The 20,502-nt window shown below is 37.4% G+C and overlaps 1 protein-coding gene across 7 annotated transcripts in view; it reads right to left on the bottom strand.

Annotated features, from left to right (window-relative positions):
- Positions 1-20,502, bottom strand: part of LOC149193726 (uncharacterized) — a 152,562-nt gene that overhangs the window by 106,154 nt on the left and 25,906 nt on the right. For 5 of the 7 annotated variants that reach the window (XM_089404882.1, XM_089404883.1, XM_089404881.1 and 2 more), the window contains 2 exons: positions 15,027-15,129; positions 14,782-14,847 (listed from right to left, as the gene is read on the bottom strand). In XM_089404882.1, the coding sequence (XP_089261008.1) occupies positions 14,782-14,847; positions 15,027-15,129 (169 nt within the window). Of the gene's footprint in view, positions 1-14,781; positions 14,848-15,026; positions 15,141-20,502 lie in introns of all 7 variants that reach the window. The other 2 variants (XM_089404884.1, XM_089404878.1) reach the window with 2 other exon arrangements.

Genomic DNA, 20,502 nt, shown 5'->3' with positions numbered 1-20,502 from the left:
GCTTCGTCCCACTGCTGCTACTATCAAGTTTGCACTTGCCTAAGTCTCTCCTCATCTCTTCCTGCTGAAGAGCGGCCCACATTCCTTCCCAACCCGGCAATCTCTCTTTGCCCAGGATACTCTGAACAAAGACTAGCCATTCTTCTGACACTGAGTTCAAGGCTAGCCTCACCATCTCAGTAGGCTGAGGTGTTGACCCCACAGGTGCCAACGAGTCTCGGATCTTTTGAATCTTCGTAAGGAACGAATCAATGTGTTGCCCCTTTGCATCTGCGTGGATCTCATCTTCTGCTCCAAATACATCTTCCGTTGCTCGGAAGATCCCTCGTATAACGTAGCCAATGCTTCCCACATCTGTCGAGCAGTATCCTTGCCGACAATGTGACACACTACATGATCCCTCACTTCATCGAGGATCAACCTCTTGGCCTTCACCATCTCGGCCTTGTACTTCTTGAGCGGATCTAGATCCGCGGGTACAGCTACCACATTTTCGACATAGGTTTTGAGATCATGCTCATCCAGAAGGCATGAAATCCTTGCCTTCTAGATCACATAGTTGGATGCACCCTCCAACCAATCCTGATCTCGCAACCCATGAGCTGCCATCTCTACCAGTGAAATGTCGAACTACCTCCTCTCTCCTCTGCGCAGCACTAGGCTAGCCTACGTACTCCCCGCCGGAGTTGGTAGATCTGCTCCTCTCTGTTGTTGCTTAGTAATAGAGAAATCGAATTTCTTGGCTAAGAATACTCCGAGGAAGAAATTCCCTCAAATGTGTCTTCTTCTCCCCTACTAACGCTATTCTGCTAGCAACTACTGCAAAATATCTGCATCCCAGTTGAAGATCTTCTCTGTAAGGAAAAACGTTTCTTTCTTCTGCCTCTGGAAAGCTTCGATCTAGAGATCGAATTTTTCTATCGACTCACTCAATGAAATCGAATTCTCCTCAAAACTTCGACTTCCTTGGCCCACGAACTACGTTGCCTCTAGGGTTTCGGACTCCTCTTCCTTTCTGCTTTTGAGCTCTTCTGCTCATGATCTGTGCTCTGATACCATGTGAAAAATCGGTTACCTGATTCCTACTATAGCAACTGATGTTAATTCTTCTAATTGTTAATTCGATTAAACAATTTATTTGTCGTGTGCTACAGCGAATATCAAATTAAATACACTGCAGCCTACACAAATAAAAAACTGCAGAAATTAAATACAACACACGAGAGATAATCATCACACACATCTACACAGTTATTTTTGGACAAATGTCCCCGAAAAAACCCAGTGTGGAAAAACCGGTGCAATAGCTAAGGGTTTTAATTATTATGAAATAGTAAATCTGAGTAGAATTCGTTGGATGCCCAACTGGCTATCCGATATAGAGAAAAACTAGCAAAAAGGTTAGTGAGAGAAATCTCACACTGTTCTGGGAGATTCAATTCTAATCAAGGGCTTGTTGACAAGCCCCACGTTGCCTTTACGCAGCTTCTACGTCAACCCTACGCAAAATTGTGTCACGCTGGCTAGGATTTGCATCAATCCCTCTGCTGACCTCCTACTGACTGGAAATTTGATCTCCAAGCCTTCCTATCTCACACCCTGGCTTCCTACATTGAATCTCGCCTCTCCTAGCTGGAATTCGAACTCCCTCTAAAGCTCTACATGGCACTACATTACCTCACTGAACTACTCTCTGCCTTCACTACCTTGCACTCCTCGAATCTGGAAAGCTTCCTCCGGTCTACTATCCCTGCCCCTCACTGCAAGAAATCACCTTGATCGATTCTCTAGCAACTATTGTGCTACCCTCTCTGAGAAATTTGATCTCTTGATCTCTCTCCAATGTATCTTCCAAATGCCCATCAAGCCTCCTTTTATAATCCTTCAGTTGAAAACCAACAACCCAGATTAGATTTTAATCAATGGCTAAGATCATTTTGGCTTGATCCTTCTATTCTTCTAGAAGTTTCACCCACAATTTGATTAATACCCTTTAATTATTTTAATTTCCTAAGTTTAGACTTAGGCACCCATTAAAAAAAAAAAATTATTTTAATAAAACTGCTTCCGGGTAGAATTTCCCAAAACGATTCCTGGGTATTGTGGAATACATGTGTCCAAGCCTTCTTGCAAATTTTGAGGCTTAGAGCACATCTGATGCTACCCGAAATCAACAGTTCGCATAGCATGCCAAGAGTGCGGTCATACAAGTGATGCACAGGGTTCATGCAACAAGTTTGGAGGGTTGATCCAAGGAATTATAGTAGGCCATACAAAGTTACAAACCATACAAGTGCCTAGTAAAAATCAGAATTTTTTTTGTAGCTTACATTTATTTTCTTTGGACTATTTCCCAATAAGGGAACCTTTGTATGATTAAGATTATTAATAATGATATAGTAGATTTGAAGGAAATAATTTATGTGTGTGCATGTGTATGAAATTGGTGTATATTTGCTTTCCTTGATTTTATTTTTATTTACCATTTAAAATCCCAACGATGCATTTTATAATCTACAATTTAATTTAATTGCAAGGAAATTAATAGGAAATAAATTGCCAATTGTCAGGTTTAAGGAAATTTAACATCTAAGTTCTTAAATTTTTCTAGCATCAACAACACTTTCAAACAATTCTTCAAGCTACCTCAATCTTCTCTAGAGGATTTAACCTCTCTTACATGCGGAAGTGCACTATAAAATACCAACAATTTGATTAGATATAGCACCTCTTGATTTTTTTCATCAAAATCTACATGTAAGGTTATATCAACAAGTCTAATTTCAACTCATGGGACTACTACCCATGTATATACAAGGGTAGCCATAGGAGAATTTTTCTCCCATGATGCAGATTTCCAGTGAGTAGCCTCATGTGCCCCTCAAATAGCAACCTCTCAGATGCCTCTCATTCATTATTAGTCAATTCATTCACTTGATCAGCATACTCATCAGAGGAAGATGGGTTAGCAACCATGAGGTACATTAGCCATTGTTTCATACAAAGTGCTTACCTTTAATGTTTTCAATGTCTAAGTAAGGATCACAACTTGAAGTCAAATAATGGATCATTATGTTTGGATATTACTCATTGCCTTATTTCACCTTGGTGGTTATCTTTTCCTTCTAGTCTAGTATGACCACTCTAGGGATTTTCTTTCACTATCCAAGAGGGGCATGAATAAGAGGCCTAGATAGAGATAGTGTATCCACATCCTCCCATGATTAACAATTGCCATCTATTCCTCACTCCTTTGTCCTCTCTTTTTGGTTGGTTGTTGTCAATCACTCATACTGGTCCCTTCTTGTCTCATCCTATGAGAAGAGAGGCTTGGAAATGCCTAGAAATTGATGCAACCACAAAAGGAAAGAAATAAAAGAGCATGTGCCAAATGTTAAATGTAAAAAATGGCAAGGGATAAATTATGATCAAAAGCAAAGTTAACTTGACTTGTTCCCCCTCATGTGAGGCCAATGGTGATCAACTGTAGTCCCATGCATATCATGATATAGCAAAATAAAAGGGACTTAAATAAACATCCCAACCCCTATGAGCAGTGAACTACAAATCATAAATGAGTTCTAAAGGGAAATCAATGAAGTTTGTAAAACAAGCTAATTAAAGCAAAGTAAAAGTTAATTAAAGGGTGGCAAAAGGCAAAAGCAGTGTTGAGGAAAGAGTAATTCGAGTAATACAAGTGCTCCCACCACAAAGGCACTCGCAAATGCAGGGCCTTGTGTAACCCATGTATAAGACTATGACACCTCTCATGAAGTGCACCCCTAACCATATCGATTATCACTTACACCTATCGATTGAAGGGTCAACCTAGGAATTGTTCATACCCCTGAGGCTAGAAGCACTTAACAGGGGTAATTGATGACCCTCTCAGACCTAAATTTGGCAACTTGTATGAGGTCTTAAACTAGAGTATAGTTTCAAGAAAATTAAGTGATATATGGATTTGACATTAAATGTGTTCCACTTTTTATGCTTCAATAACTCTTGTATGTCGGTTAGTCGCCTTGCTTGATTCCTTGAGCTTATAATTGATGATGATTTTGACATGGTCACAATGATGATGATTCTCTTACACTTCATGAATAATGCTACATGCCCTTTAGAGGATATCCCACTTGATGATCGATATTGGACACTTGATGATGAGCATTGAGCTTGATGATGGTCTAACAAACTTCCACAGACACCCCCACATCCTCTGGACCTTGGCCTCTTGAGCTAGGATGTTGCACATATGAGCTAATGTGGTAGCGTGTACATGACATGGGGAGCTGGGTGGATGACATTGGGCTTGAGGACGCACCGTTTTTATGATGAGACATGACCCTTGGGCGAGGAGACATGCCTTTTGATGATTTGTTGCACCTTTTAAGAAGAGACATGTCTTTTGGAGATGGCATCACCATTCTTGAGGCTTTACACTCACACGCTTGACCTTTTTGAGGGAATTTTTCAATGTATTTTTGTTTTTTACATTACTTTGGGGGTTGGCTTGAGACTTATCCACCTTGTATAATGGATTTTTATGCTTTTAGGGCATTTAGTGCTAATTTAGGCTAAGCGCTTGGTTGCCCTAGTATAAATGGGGGAGCGCTAGCCTTCATTTGATCATTGTACACTTGAAGAGACACATTTCTCTTGTATTATTCTATTTCTCTCTAGTTCGCTATGAAGCACTAGATGAGTGACTTTGTTGGGGACTTTGTTGATGTGGATTTTGATCTCTTTTCATGTATGATTATGGTGAATCTTGGATGAATACATGGTAAATCTAGTAAGTGGACTTCTTTTATCTTGGTTAGTGTTTTATTGGACGAATATAATCAAGTATTAAGCAAGTGGGCATAGTATTTTCTTTCATTATCCTTGTTAAACAAACCCTTCCTCCAAGTCCTTGAGGAAATAGCTAGTGGGATCCTTCCCTTAATTCATCTTTGAAAATTGTGAGCCTTGCTTCAAAACCCTAGTGATAAGTGAGTGGACTCGGGCTAGTCTTTTGAGTCTTATATCTACTCCAAATTCTTCAAAGTTTTTTGTTTCTAGACTCCATTAGCCCTAGATTGAGAAAGGCACTAGTCCTCTTTCTCTCTTATGGCAATCAACTATACCCTCACAGTCATTTATTTTATTGTTTTAAGGTAAATTGTTGAAAAATCAAATTGTTTGTAGATTATATTGATTTTCTTTGACTTGATAATTACTTAAGATATTTGTTGGCATTTAATTATTATTTTTACTTCTTCATCAAGCAAATATAAAAACATGAAGATCACGAAACAAAATGAACACATGATATAGGCTCCATGCCAGGGCAAAACCCGACAACTTGGGGAAAACCCGAACAATACACTTGTTATAGAATTGAATCAAAAGGAGACCTTTGAAACCCAAATCAAAAGTCCAACCACCTCCAAACTTCAAGTCATCCTTTCAAAAGTCAAAGTACAAGTCAACAAAAATCTTTTTTCTGTAATTTCAGGATCTCAGCCCTCTGAAAAGCATCCTATCACTTCAGCCTATATGGGTAACTATAGTTCTCATCCTCCTAAAAATCATCCTACAATTTTCCGTCTATATGGGTAATTTCAACAGAAATTGTGAAAAGACTATAGATTAGAAATTAGGCTTCGCTTTTCTTCTTGTCTCATAGCCTTCTCGTTGTCATTTTCATTCCTCTTCTTTCCTTTTTAATCAAATCACAGTGGTTTGACAATGAGACGAGCTCGTCTCCCACATATACACTTCTTCAAAGGTCAAATAGCCCATCTTCAAGGCCGACTTGAGCTAGATGAGGGTAGACTTAAGTTTGGAGGGGTATCATGACTTAAATACATGTTACAATTTTTTTCAAATGGGTCGTTTACAATGTTAAATTGGCTCAATGACTCATGATGATCCTAGTAGCATTTAATTAATGCTTGACCTAATGGAATAAGTATGAAAGCCATGCTAAAATAATTTTGTTCTTTTACATGACATGAGTGCAAAAACAATTATGAAGACCAAACCTAGTTATTTTTCCACACTCCCTCTTAACTAGGGAAGTATTCATAATGACTCAACAGGTCCATCTCAAGTTGAAATATTCTCATAAGGGATCCAAATTGATAAGCATCAAACATCATAGTCAGCGTTGTCACATAGGAAACCACACCGCCTCACCATGGTACATACTCCACCTAGGATACCCGAAGTATATCTCCCATTGGACCATTTCCCTCAAGGAAATGTCTATCCATCAGACCATTCTTATCCAAGTCCTTGTGACTTAGGGTCTTCATCCTAATCCATCACACTACATGACTCAAGAATGTTTGTCCAAGATGCTTATCCAATCCATCATTCTCCTTATCCATGTACTTGACTTCGGATTTTAGTCCTAATCTGTCACAGTACTTGACACAAGGAGAACCAAATTAAATTAAATCGTGATTCTCCCTGTCTGTGATGCATGCACTCAGACTTATGCCTATTAGTCATGGTCTAGTACATGAATGATGACACAAGGAGAACCAGTTTCCCTCTGAGAGAGGAGAAATCCATGCTCACTCCCTCTCAACCAGGGAGAACAAGTCTTAGCTTGTATCAAAAGCACTCATACTTCTCTTACATCAGCTACTTGTAATTGTAGCTTTCCTCTTACCAGCCCTCTTACTACTCATCTTGCAACTTCAAGGGCTCCAACTCTGCCTCCTAACATATCATTATCCTGTACTTGAGGTCTTCCCTTACATCAACTTCAAATGTGATCATCACTACTTCCTGCATTGCTTTCTGCCTTGAAGATAGTTCATCACACAATTCTTTCAACACACTGATTATCACAAGGTTAGCCAATCCATTGTTCAACACAACTTGGCTGATCTTTCCAATCAATCTTCATCAGTCAACACAGCTTCATGGTCACAAATAATCCTGCCCTCTAGCTGCTATCCTACTCCTTCAAGATTGCCAACTCATAGGGTCTTTAACTAGTTGCCCCAAATCACTGATATGCTACTCCAAATCACAGAACTAGGGTTTGTAGTTCTGCCTTCACACAGTCCAACAATCTGACTGATCTAAAGGATCTTCCCTATATCTCTGATGTTTTAGAATAAGGACTTGCAATTTTGTCCTTCAACAATACTTCTACTGATATTGTTCATAGGGTCTTCTAGGGCTGCCCTTACACAGTGACAAGGCTGCTCTTTTGTCACACAACTTAGGGCATCCAGGAATTCCCACTTTAACTGTGTCAAATTTATTCCTTGTCCATAGTACTTAGGGCTTCACATTATTTTCTTAAATTCTTAAACATGCATCACCTAGCAACCAATTAACATAAGAGATAAGTTATCATACCTCTTGAAGGTTCCTCCTTCCAGTTGTCTGCAACAAGACCTAAGCACATTTGTTTTGTACATTAGGACATCATATCAACCCTTAACTAGTCTTCACACCATCCTTCAATTACTTCGTTCTTCCTTGTACAAGATCTGTCCGATTAGCACCTTACTTCTGGGGATATGTGGCCTTATTTGGAGCTGTTCTAACCATAGTCCAGTTTCCCAAACAAAACTTGGCCCTACCTATAATAGTTCTGATAACTTTGGCCTTGTTCAGAGAAGAAGAACCACCAAATATGTGCCCAAATCATCCTATCTCCTTTACTTCTTTTTCTCACCAAATCGACCCAACAATCACAAGAAGAAACTTATCAAAAACTAGCATTCTCCTCATTGGTCCTCCTTTGGCTTGTTCTGCAACCTTATGCTATTCCTTTTGTCCTAGTGCACTTCTGAGCTCTGGTTAGGGCACACCAGCACCCCTAAACTCGGCTTCAAAATGTTGTTTCCTTCTCCAATCAGGCTGCCTCTCTTGCAGTCCTTTCCAACCTTCTCCATGCACTGTAATAGACCTTGGGCACCTCCACAAGGCTCCCTATAGTTAACAGATTGATACAGCAAGAGATTCAGCCCCATTTCAAGAGGAAACACCCCTTTTTAAACGGCAGTCTTGTTGGAGTGACTGCGGCTAAGAGAGAGGGGCCTTACTAGCCCTCTCAGCCCTCTCAAACAATCCTCCCACACGCTGCTGTGGCAGCACTTCCCTGCGGTCTGTACAGAGATCCAAACTTATACAAAACTATGCACAGAAAAGTCCAAAACTTACCTCAGAGATTTCAGCCCTGTCCTTCAAGAGATTCGCTTCACAAATAGTGCCAAACAGCTCGTCCTCCTTGCTTTGCTAGCTGCCTCAAGACTTGCTGTTTATTCTAGAGATAGATGCTTGAGTTGATTGCACTTTCTATCCTTTTTCTTGTAGCCTTATTAGGCCTATTTAGCCTCCATAAGGATTATTTTATGAAATTCTCAGAGTTGTAGTATTATTGCAAAGGCAAGTTCTCCATGAGTGTGACTAAACTCCTTGAGAACTTGACCATTCAAGAAAATTGTTAAGAGAATCATATATGGTGTAGCTCGTATTGTTGACATGTTAAGACTGCTCGCCTTGCAGTCACTTGGATCATTTGTGTTTTCTTGTAATATAGAAGAGACTTCCTAGATCTTGCAAATATTCTAACAATCCTTGATACTTCTTGGATTCTTTTAATGCTTCTTATTAGAGTTCCTAGTCTGCTTTTAATTGCGACTGATATTTCTCCTTTAGACTAGGTCTAATTCTTCTTCAAATGACTGCATTGGTTCCTAATCCAACGCTGCCCGCCTTTCTTATCCTCCTGCTCCCATATGCCGGACTTCAAAGCATCTTTCAGCCACTGTTTAGGCCTTTCGGCCACCTTGAAATTAAGGTACAGGGCTTTGACCTTCTTCTCTAACTGCTGTGCATATTTTCAGAGGTCCTGTCCACTCAAAATATGTATATAGACTGCCCAGAATCTTTCCTTTAGCCTTGGCCTGTACTTCAATTCATTTTGGCCCTCAAACAATCACAAGAAATTCCAAACCAAAGTTCTTTTTGCTGAAGTGCCTCTGAACAGTCCCAAACCAGATTTGTTTCCTTGATGAAATGAGGTGTCAATTATGCCAACATGAGTGATCTTCAAAACTGCCTTTTTCTTCCCTTAGCTCTGATAAAATCAAATTGTTTGTAGATTATATTGATTTTCTTTGACTTGATAATTACTTGTGATATTTGTTGGCACTTAATTATTATGTTTTACTTCTTCATCAAGCAATTATCAAAACATGAAGATCACGAAACAAAATGAACCCAAGATATAGGCTCCATGCCAAGGCAAAACCCCACAACTTGGGGAAAACCCAAACAATCCACTTCTTATAGAATCAAATTAAAAAGAGACCTCTGAGACCCAAATACAAAAGTCCAACCACCTCCAAACTTCAAGCCATCCTTTCAAGAGTCAGAGTCCAAGTCAACAAAAATCTTCTTTCTTCAATTTCAGGATATCGGCCCTCTGAAAAGCATCCTGTCACTTTGGCCTATATGGATAACTGTAGTTCTCGGCCTCCTTAAAATCGTCCTGCAATTTTCGGTCTATATGGGTAATTTCAACAGAAATTGTGAACAGTCTATAGATCAGAAATTTGGCTTGGCTTTTCTTCTTGTCTTATAGGCTTCTCGCTGTCCTTTTCATCAATTTTTAATCGAATCACAGTGGTCTGCCAATGAGACAAGCTCCTCTCCCATATATACACTTCTTCAAAGGTCGAATAGCCCATCTTCAAGGCCAACTTGAGCTAGACGAGGGCTGACTTAAGTTTGCAGGGGTATCATGACTTAAATACATGTTACAATTTTTTTGAAATGGGTCGTTTACAATGTTACATTGACTCAATGACTCACGATGATCCTAGTAGCATTTAATTAATGCTTGAACTAATGAAATAAGTATGAACCCATGCTAAAACAATTATTTTGTTCTTTTACATGACATGAGTACAAAAACAATTATGAAGACCAAACCTAGTTATTTTTCCAACATAAATTAGGGTTTAACTACAGTAAAAATCATATATTTTCAGCATTTAATGTCTTGGCTATCATCATTCTAGGGTTAGGAAATGTTTGGAATAGATCTAAAAAGCAGAAGTGTTATTTAGAGTGCATTTTTCAGCCATAAATTAGGGTTGACATATAAGATTTTATTTGCTGTCATATGCCTTTTAACCACAGAAAATTGTTGAAATTAACTCTCTTGTTTACTCATATCGCTTGCCCTGATTTTTCACTTTACTTAGTACTATCATAGTTTTTGAGGTTAAATTTATTGTTGTTATAAACTAGTCTATTGCTGCAATTTTCTGATTTTACATACTAGTTTACTTCAGCAAAGTATAATTTCTTGATTGTGTGTTTGGGGGCCTTTCTTGAGCCTTTATTGGTCGACCTAAACCTGCAGAACAGCCATAAGACCCTTTGAACTCAAATCTATTACTTACAATATCCACCTTACACCCTAATTGCTTAACCTTATTCCGTAGTGGTAAATCATTTTAGAACCCTAATAACTCAGCTTAATTTGATTGGGTAATTTGATCCCTGAGATTTACTAGGGAAGCCTCCCTTGTGTTGGATTGTGTCCATCACTAATACGAGGGGAGTAGTTGCTAAGATGACACTGGTGACATTCCCACTGTTGTACATTGTCCAGGTCACCCAGTGAAGTTTTGTACTAGGATGCTAGATTTTGCTGTAACAAGGACAACATCCATGACCTTTCTAAGTGCGAAAATATCTCTTGTTCTCAACTTCCAATTAGTGTAGCTTGTTATGGAACATGAAGTTGGGAAATGACATTGCCACTGAAATCAGCTTCCTACAAAGGATAGTCTTGACAGTTTTCAGCAGATTTTACAAAATCATAACTTAATTTTTACCCATAAAATTCAAACTTCCAAATTACACTTTCTTGTTTTATTAGAATTCAAACCTCCAAATTACACTTTCTTGTTTTATTAGAATTATGAACTGGATGATCACCCATAGTTTCCATCGCCTTTTAGATCAACCTTTCGAATCTAAATCAAGATTTATCTTCAGGATCGAGTGATGAGTGACGAGCTATAAAAGAGAGAGAAGTGAGGGAGAACCCTAGAATAAGTGAGCTAGGAAAAGCAAAAAACCAATGGCAGAAACCCTAGAAAATTAGTATACATAAATAAATAAAAGTGATACGGATAAGTAAAAGGGATAAGAAGTTTTTACTCTATGCAAAAAACTTCAAACATAAAATAATATGAAGTGAAAGAAAAGAACTTTGGGTAAAGTTTCTTAAGATAATTGCATGCCCAGTTGTCACATTAACCTTTTTATATGTCCATCCTTGGTGGCATTGAGATGGTATCCGGCTCAGTAGCATCTTAGCATTCCCAAAATTCTGGTGGTCACTTCTTAGGAAGCACAGTGTAAAGGTGCAATGAAACAATTCAGTGGACAGTGCTATGAGCGTCACAAATTTTCCCTTGCGATTCCTCACAATCCCAAAAATCACAGCTCTCACAAATTATAATCAAATCAAACCCACTATGATACCATAATAAAACATGAAGAGGGTGCTCTACACAAGTCAGAATACACTAGATAATTTCTGAGTTTAGGCTTTGATGTAATGCATCCAGATCCATCACATTGAGTAATGTTGGGTTGACGTTTCGAACCAGCAAGTGTGGTTCATCATCATTGTCCTGATGATGAACCACACTTGCTGGTTCGAAAGGTCAACCCAACATTACTCAATGTGATGGATCTGGATGCATTACATCAAAGCCTAAACTCATAAATTATCTAGTGTATTCTGACTTGTGTAGAGCACCCTCTTCATGTTTTATTATGGTCTCAGAGTGGGTTTGATTTGATGGAACGAAATAATTCACTTAGAATCGTTGGTTATCATCAATATTTGCCCTACCTCAACATTTCAAGCGTGGAAACAGCATCTATAACAGCAGGATGAACAAAGGAATACAGATATATTTATGCCGGTTACTTGGGATTTCGATATTCCAAATCGCAGAGGCGTAGTTTTTGATTTGAAAGAATACAATCACTTGGCATGGATCTAGGCTAGTTTAATTATTGGAGTTGCAACTTCCTCAAAATCTGGCAATGACCAGAGACACACACCTATAGTTTAGCTGCTAGCAAATGAACATAAAAACCTTAGACAGCATTCTTCAAATCAGCAAGATAAATAAAGTTAAAAGAACAAAGGAAATGCTAACAACTACCTACTAACAAGCTAATAAAATCACATGTTGGAATGGGCATTAATTCTAACATTAACCCCCAAGAAGGATCACAAAAGAAAATAGTAATGTAAACCTCTCACTACTTCAAAGATCCTGAGTTAAGATGTATCTATGGTAGTTTACTACATACACACACACAGTAAATAAATCATCAACTTTTTTTATTATATTTTTTACATTACAAACCTAGACTTGTTTTTATTTTTGTTTATAAGCATTACACATGGACAGACATGACATCTCTTTTACTTGAGCTACAGAGTGCATTGAGAGAATAATTATGCCTTGAATCTCTAAATTTTAATGTCTTTCAGAGGTGATGGGGTGTATAAAGCATCAGCAATTCATAGCAACCCTCAATTACAATCTGACTTGTTTTCATGTTGGTCAGGCTAGATTGTCTATTTGTTGCCATCTTTGTTTTCACTCTAGTAACCATAAGCTCTGGCCTAAAATATCAGATAGCTTGAGTGCACAATTTTAAAAACATAAATTGAGATCAAGAAAAATATTTCATATCTAGTAGTCTTGCAGTACATTTGTGCACAATGGACATGATCAAATCTCTCTTCCTGTCCTGGAAATAAATCTCAAAAGGCAATAGTTAAGAGAGAGGAGAAAAAGGGCTATATTTTCAAAAAATGTAATATTTTCCCCACATACTCTAAATTGGAAAATTTGCATAAACATAAATCAAATTAGTTCATCCTTTTGCGAAAAATTCAATCAGATTGCTTGGTTTCTTCTTGTTCTGACAGACAACAACTTGAGAATACTCGGTAATTATCAATTTTCAGTCAACTCACCTTCTATATATTTATTGATATCAGTATCCATAGTTTTGTGGGCATCAAATCTCTGGCGTGTAACATAAAGTAGGCTGTATTTTGCAACAGAATGCACATGTTCTTTTCCAAGAACATTGATCTGTTTCTGATCTACATATTTGTTTTTCTTTCCTTACAACAAGCATTAGTGGGTTACATGGTTAACATGAGCTGTTCCAATCTTCATATAGCAGGGTAACATACAAAACATATATACATAAGTACATAAATCAGGGTTAAGTTTTTCCTAAGTAGTTTCAATTTTTGAAGATTTCTCTTATTCCCCTATTTTTAAAGATTATATTTTTTAATATTTATTTCTGCTCCAAATCCCCTGTTTCCCATAAATTTGGGTGCAGCCTTTAGTCATTCTGAATAAGTACATAAATAAGAGTTAAGTTTTTCCTATGTAGTTTCAATTTTTGAAAATTTCTTCCTATTTCTCTATTTTTTAATATTTATTGCTGCTCCAAATCCCCTGTTTCCCATAAATTTGGGTGCAGCTTCTAGCCATTCTGAATACCCATACAAACAGTTAGGAAACTTATGCAACATAGATAAATTATAATGTAAATAATATGCAAGAAAAAGTATTTGCATTTTGTGCAAAGGTTTTATACAAAGAGAAATATCCCCTTTTCAACCTAAATGTCAGTACAGATTAATTAACTTCATATACCTTAGCAAGTCATCCAAAAGTGTCAAGATAGAAAGCAACATACGACTGGCAGATGTGCAATCTCTTCAAACCAATCAGTTATAATCAGCTTGTGCTTACACCAAAGATGAATGATCATCTTCATTCACAACAACATATGAAACGAAAACATAGTCTGCATTGTTATTCAAACAACTAACCATGAAACTAATGAAGATATAAACAAACAAACAAAAAGCACCAATACCCAGAAAAAAGCTATGTGAAAGTTAATTACACAATTATAATTAATTTTTTATACGTACAAACTACCAACGCATTTTCATTGTGGTTTATCATATACCCAAAAAAAAAATTGAATGCTACAAATACAATTAAAATTATTTTTATATGTACGAGCCTCTAATATGCATCATAGTGGTTCTAAATGGACTGTTGCTACCAATGCACTTTCATTATGGCTTATTATACCGAGAAAAAATACTTGAATGTTACAAACACAATTATAATCAGTTTTATATGTACAAGCCTCTTACTCTATCATGCATCATAGTGGTTCTAAATGGATTATCACTACCAACGCACTTTATCATAGCTCATGATTTGACAGGGTTCAACAGTCATATTCCATTGAAAAAACTTAATTAGAATGTGAAAAGTTTCCATATCATGCATAGAGGAATTGACTCCATTACAATGGTAAACCGTCAAGAGAAGTGGTAACTGACACATTCTTAGGCTATAAGTGGTGTTCCGATGCCCTATACATGCAAACATTTTGTTGTTTTTCTAGATTCTACATCTCAAGGAAAATGAAGTTTAATGGTAGTATATTTGGATTTTTTTTGTGAAGTCTCTAGAACATAAGTTATAAAATGCAAATTAATATTGGTAAAATTGATATTTTTTTGAACTTTTGAAAATAGAAAGGTATTTCAAACTTCTAGAATGTTCAAAAAAATATAATGAGTTATACCAAAGTTTGCACACTTGTATGTTTAGCCCTGCTAAGAAGATGAAACTACGGAAATATAGAATTCACAAGAGTGAAAATGCTTACACATTTCTAGGCAGCTTCTGCTTCTCCGTATCCTTCTTGTTTGGATTAAGCACCTCTTCCTTATATCTTTGTCAATCAATAAAATTCAACTCAGAAAAAAATGTAGCAAATATACAAGTATGAGATTACAAAAAGAGGAGCTCCTAAACTTCAAAGTTGATTTACAAACATTAAATTTAAATTAAAAGCAAAATAAGTAAAATAAGTCCAAAAACTGATTTCTAAAATGTTCTGCAACTTCTTACTTCCGGATCGCTTTGGCGCTGATAATACTTTTCATCTTGGCAAACTTAGGAGTCTTCTTTGATTTCCCCATGTTTGATGGTGAACCCTGGTATGAAAATAACTCTGATTCAAATCTTTGAATATCAGAAAATTAATTTTATCAATAAATAAATAAAATCAACATCATTTTATTAGAATAAGTCTACATTGAAAGAATACAAACAGAAGAACGATACTATTTGCTATGCCTTGGCACTAACGAATTGGTACTTACAAGTTAAATATAGATTATCAAAATTTGCAAGCCACACAAGAGCATAACATCAAGCCAATGAATACCAGCAAAGTCTGCATATCTAGGAGGGAAAGGAGCCCTTCAAAAGTATAGCCATTAGCAGTGCTGATCTATTAAAAAAAAGGACGGCAAAACAAAAAACAAAAAATCTATCAGTTGTTTTCAGGGTTAATAGTCATCAGTCTGATAAAGAACACCTACAGTCCCCCATGAGATCAGGGGACTTCCCTGTAGACTGGGGACAACACCTCTCCATAAAATTGCAGGAGATAGATGGATCAAATCCCCTACAGAATCTGGTTAATTGAAAGCTCATAATCAACCTTTCAAATTCTTTGGTTGAGAAGAGGGAAAAACCTTGATATTGATCCAATTGTTTTTGGTGAATTTCCAAGTGTTGCTCATTGGCCCTGCCACTAACAACTATGTTGAAGCCCACCAGATGTAGGTTAGATTGTCTCTTAGCATTTATGATCGAGCATAGTCCCTCGTGGTTGCCAAACTGCAGTTTATGTTATTTTGGAATTGTGTTGTAGCAACTCTATGTACTCTAGGATTTTGGCCTAAGCCAGCTTGCACTTTTGAGTTTGTGAACTTTTTTTAATGTTTGCAATGGCTGCATGTACAGCCTGTCCTTTTATTCAACCCTAAACTGGCATGTCCAAATTACTTAAGTCATAAGGTGAATTTCCCTCTCTAGTTAAGGTTGCTCGTTCGATTTTTATTCGTTTTCAGGCTGTCTTTTGACTATCTGCCTATCATTTTTTTATGGATCACGGTGAACCTCCAATATGATACAAAGTGAAACATCACTTGAATAAATTTGCACACTTGTGTAATTATTCTGAATGTTGTCCTAATAGTGATAAATTGTTTTGTCCCCATTTTTATTTTCCTCTAAGGCTCTATAGTACAGCCAGGATGGGTTTCCAGGGTATGTGATGGTCAGGACGCAGGAGCAAGATTACATCATCATGGGTCTCAGGGGAGTTTTGACAATTTATCATGGGATCTGATTGCATTTGCTTAGCACATTCCCTCATCCGCACAGCTTGCCTTTTGTTTCGTTGCATTCCGACAACTTTCAAAAAATAGCATTATTATGAGGCCTACCTAAATTAATTATGCTCGAGGTGGTGTTCTGGGAAGATTATTTGATGGAACAACTTAGTGTAATAGCTTGTTGGAACCAAAACGAGAAGATTTATAGGATGAATCATGAGACGCTGAGAAGTGACTTCCAATGGCCGGAGAGAGTATGGTGGCCAGTTTACCATTTTCCGTAATTAAAAATGACTTTAATTAGTCATTTAATTAAGGAAAAATAATTAATTGGAGGAAAAGGCCCAAAAGTGACTTAAGTGAAATAAAATTAAATTAAAAGTCACTTAAGATAAAGTCAATGGAGGAGCTTCTAGAATAATAATAAAATAAGATGCTTCTAGAGGCTTGGAGATCTATCCATCAGATCTATAAAAGAGGAGGAGGTCATTTGGAGACATCTTGATTTGAGCATTTGTCTTTGGTGTGGAGTGGAGAATCCAATTCTCTACCTTAGTAACCCCAAGACGAAAACCCTTGGGTGATTTAGTGAGAGTGGGCGAGAACCCATCTCTTCCCTTGGTGGATCCATTCAGGATTCACAGGTTGTACTCTTCAGTTGCAGTTATTGTGGGAGGCCGGCATCAGTTTGTAGCAGAATATTTGGAGGTCTTCTAGGCTATTGTCTCAGCGATTGAGTTAGCATGTAACCCTACTCTTATATTGTGATAAATAAAGTTGAGATTTCCTGCATGTGTTTATTGCCTATTATGAGATTGCAGTTTATATATTTACAGTTTGTCGTCGATTTTATTGATTAATTTGTGAAATTTGTTTATGAAATTTGCGGCATTAATTTTTGAAGCAATTTTCTGCAAATTTATAATTTGGAACGTTACATAAATAGATTTGTTTCTAGATATCATTTAGCCCTCAGATGTCAGACAGTTATCCGATACGCATGTCAAACGGTTATCATGTTTTCATGAATCCCACTACAAGTAATTGCTTGCTTTGCAAAAAACCTTGAATTTACAAATATAATAAATTGGTTATGTTGCTCCTGCAGTTACATACTAGATTGTATCAGATAGTCTCAAAAGCTAGCATGGAAAAGCAGGTGCAGAGGTCACAAAATGTGTGAAATTTGGGTTCTACAATATCATTATCAATATTGTTGTTGATGATTATAGCTTGGACAGATGCTTCTACATAGGCTAGGTGTCAAGCATGCAAAAGATGTCTAAAATGAAAAATCCTCTTTAGGTGCTTGCTCATGAGGAGTAAGTGATTATTATGGTTTTTTTACTAAGTCTAAGTTAGGAAAAGTACATTAATTGATTAATGTTGGCTATTGAGCTAAGTTTCTGAGGATAAATAATTGAAATATTTAGCGATCTAGATCTAATCCCAAGTTAGGCTTAGGATTTAATCCTAGCCATCCATCACTAAGAAGATCCAGGGCTTGACATATAGCTCAATAAGAAATTATAAAAGAAGCCTAAGGGAGAGGAAGAAGACATATTGAATCATTGGGAGAGTCATTTACTCAAGTGTGAGTGAGAAACTCAAAACTGAAGAGAAGAAGAAAAGTGTGCAGCAAGGAGATTTCAGCAAGAAAAATTCAAGGGCCGAGATCTTCGAGAGAGTTAACCCTTTAGTCCTCCTTGATCTACCGCTTTGATACCATGTGAAAATTTATGAATCTAATAAACCAAAAATCCTACTGCAACAAACTGATTTACATTGCTTGTATTCTTCATATAACAAGTTATTTTCAGAAATATTCAAAAAATATTAATGTAAATACACTGCAGCCTACACCACCATACAGATCAAGCATTGAAAAAATAAATGAGACAACCATGCAAAGGACACACTTATTTTTGGACTAAACTTCCCCGAAAAAACCCAATGCGGGAAAACCGATGCAACAACCATGAGGGTTTTCTATTATTAAGCAGAAGTTATGAATACAAATATTGGTTGCCCTCCCGGCAAACCAACGACAGAGAAATACAATGGCGGAAAACCTAAGTGAGTTTTACCTCACTTCACCCAGCAGAATCTGACTGATCTGACAGCAAAACTGGTTGGCCCCGGCTACAGCTTCGCTGCCCCTACGGAGTAACTGTGTGGGCCTATGTGGAGCTCTCTGAGACTCTGCGTTAGTTATGTGTCAACACTTCTGCCCACTGCGTCAGCACTTCTGCCCACTATTCCAGTAGTTTCCGACAACTCCCCAGCTTTCTGCGTGGAAGGCATCTCTTCCTCTACGCTGGCCCTCCTAGCTCTGCGTCAAGGTTGCATGGGCCCAAACTGGCCCAGTGTCAGCTCTCCTCGCTATTGTGTTGCCTCCACAAGCTTCTCTCCGCCTCTTTGTTTGTATTCCCGAACTATCATTGCCCCTTAGCTACAAGATCTCCCCAATCGATTTCCCTCCTGAGAACTTCTCACCTCAAAAAATCAATTTCCTCAATCTCTTTGTGTGCATTCTCCAACGGACCCCAATCCTCCTTTTATACTTTTCCTGTTGAGAAATCAACAGTCGTGATCTAATCTCTAATCAACGGCTAAGATTAAATTAGACTTGATCCTCGTCTCTTAGAAGCTTCTCACCCATATTTTCATTAATACTCATTAATATTTTAATTTTCCTAAGTTTAGACTTAGGAACCCCATTAAAAATATTGATTATTTTAATAAAATACAATCTAGGTGGAATTTCACCAAAGGATTTCTGGGTCCTGGAGATCTCATGTGTTCTAGCCCCTCCACAAAATTTTTGAGCTAGAGCACATCCGATGCTACCCAAAAATCAACCTGAAGTGCCTCATCCACTCCACAAAAATCCGAATAGTGAAACGTTGAACCATAAAGATCAAGGGATGTAAAACAACTGTCACTGGATGTGTTGATGGGAAAATGATAAGATGAATGAAGTAAAGACAAAATAATGATCAGATGGGATGATTAAAGCATAAGATTCCCAGTTTGCAATCAACCAAGATAAATCAATTTGGACATCTCTACGAATGCTCTGAACAATCGAACCAAGTTCCTCACAAGAGAAATGTGAAAAACCATTTTCCTGTCACTGGTGACAAACTATACAAGCATCGTAATCATCAAAAGAATTTAAAAGAGATGCCAGCACAACAAATACATAAGACCAGTCAGGGCATGGTGAACGGAGAAGAACTTGATTCATAAGATAACTCGTGCATTGATTATCACTCAAGAGGACTCCAGGTGTGATAAAGGGAAAGATTTGCAATGTAACATTCGCAAGAAGAACCAAGAGTTGACTATTAAGAAATTAATTTGATAAGCATGATTCCTTCAGCCAAAGGTAGTCCTTAGAATGATCAACTTCGCAGTTCCATGACTCTATGAGAGATACACATTCCAAACCTGAGATGGATGCGATAGATTTTCATGAAGATGAATGAACTTAAACAAATTCTTGAATCCAGTCAAAAGTAAGATCTTGAAAATTTGAAAGATCACACCCGAAATACCAAACATTTTTCAAAAAGAAATTTGTATCAAGTGAAACCATGCAATGAGAAGGATTGTGCAGGAGAAACCAAATCTGACTTAGTTCAGGGGGCTTACCAGAGTCACAAGATTCTAACATAATCATCAACGAAAGTTGAAGTGCCCTAACTCCTTGGTATGTACTGGAACTTTCCAGGATTGTAAAATAGGATTTTGAAGTTTGTACTACATCATGCATGGTTTGAGGATAACTACTACCACTGGTTTCGATAAGACTACTGCTCACCAAATGGCAGCCATCTCCGTCACTGATTTTACTGGATTTTCCAACTTCAACAACTAGATTACTCAAGTCGAAAGATTCTTTTGATCGCAAATACTAAATTGAATGAATCGACGAAATTTCATGAGCGAGTTGATTTGAAGAGTTGTCTCCATGCAAGAGAAGAGATGATGAGGGTTGGGAAGAGTACTCAAAAATTTGATTGTTTTTGTTTGCATCACGGATAATCTCACCAACTTGTGCCAATTGAGATGTTAACTCATCGGATGACAGACTTGAAGAACATGGAGTATCTTCGTTGAAAGTAGACACATCGCAAACAGTAAAGCACAAGGGAGAGTGAGATGAAGAGGAAGTTTCAATAAGCACATCTTCT

This window comes from Pinus tabuliformis, chromosome 2_2, assembly GCF_031772625.1.
Source record: "Pinus tabuliformis cultivar Carrire ecotype Pingquan chromosome 2_2, CPIR1, whole genome shotgun sequence".
Taxonomy (NCBI): domain Eukaryota; kingdom Viridiplantae; phylum Streptophyta; class Pinopsida; order Pinales; family Pinaceae; genus Pinus; species Pinus tabuliformis.
This window is presented reverse-complemented; position numbering and strand designations above follow the sequence as displayed.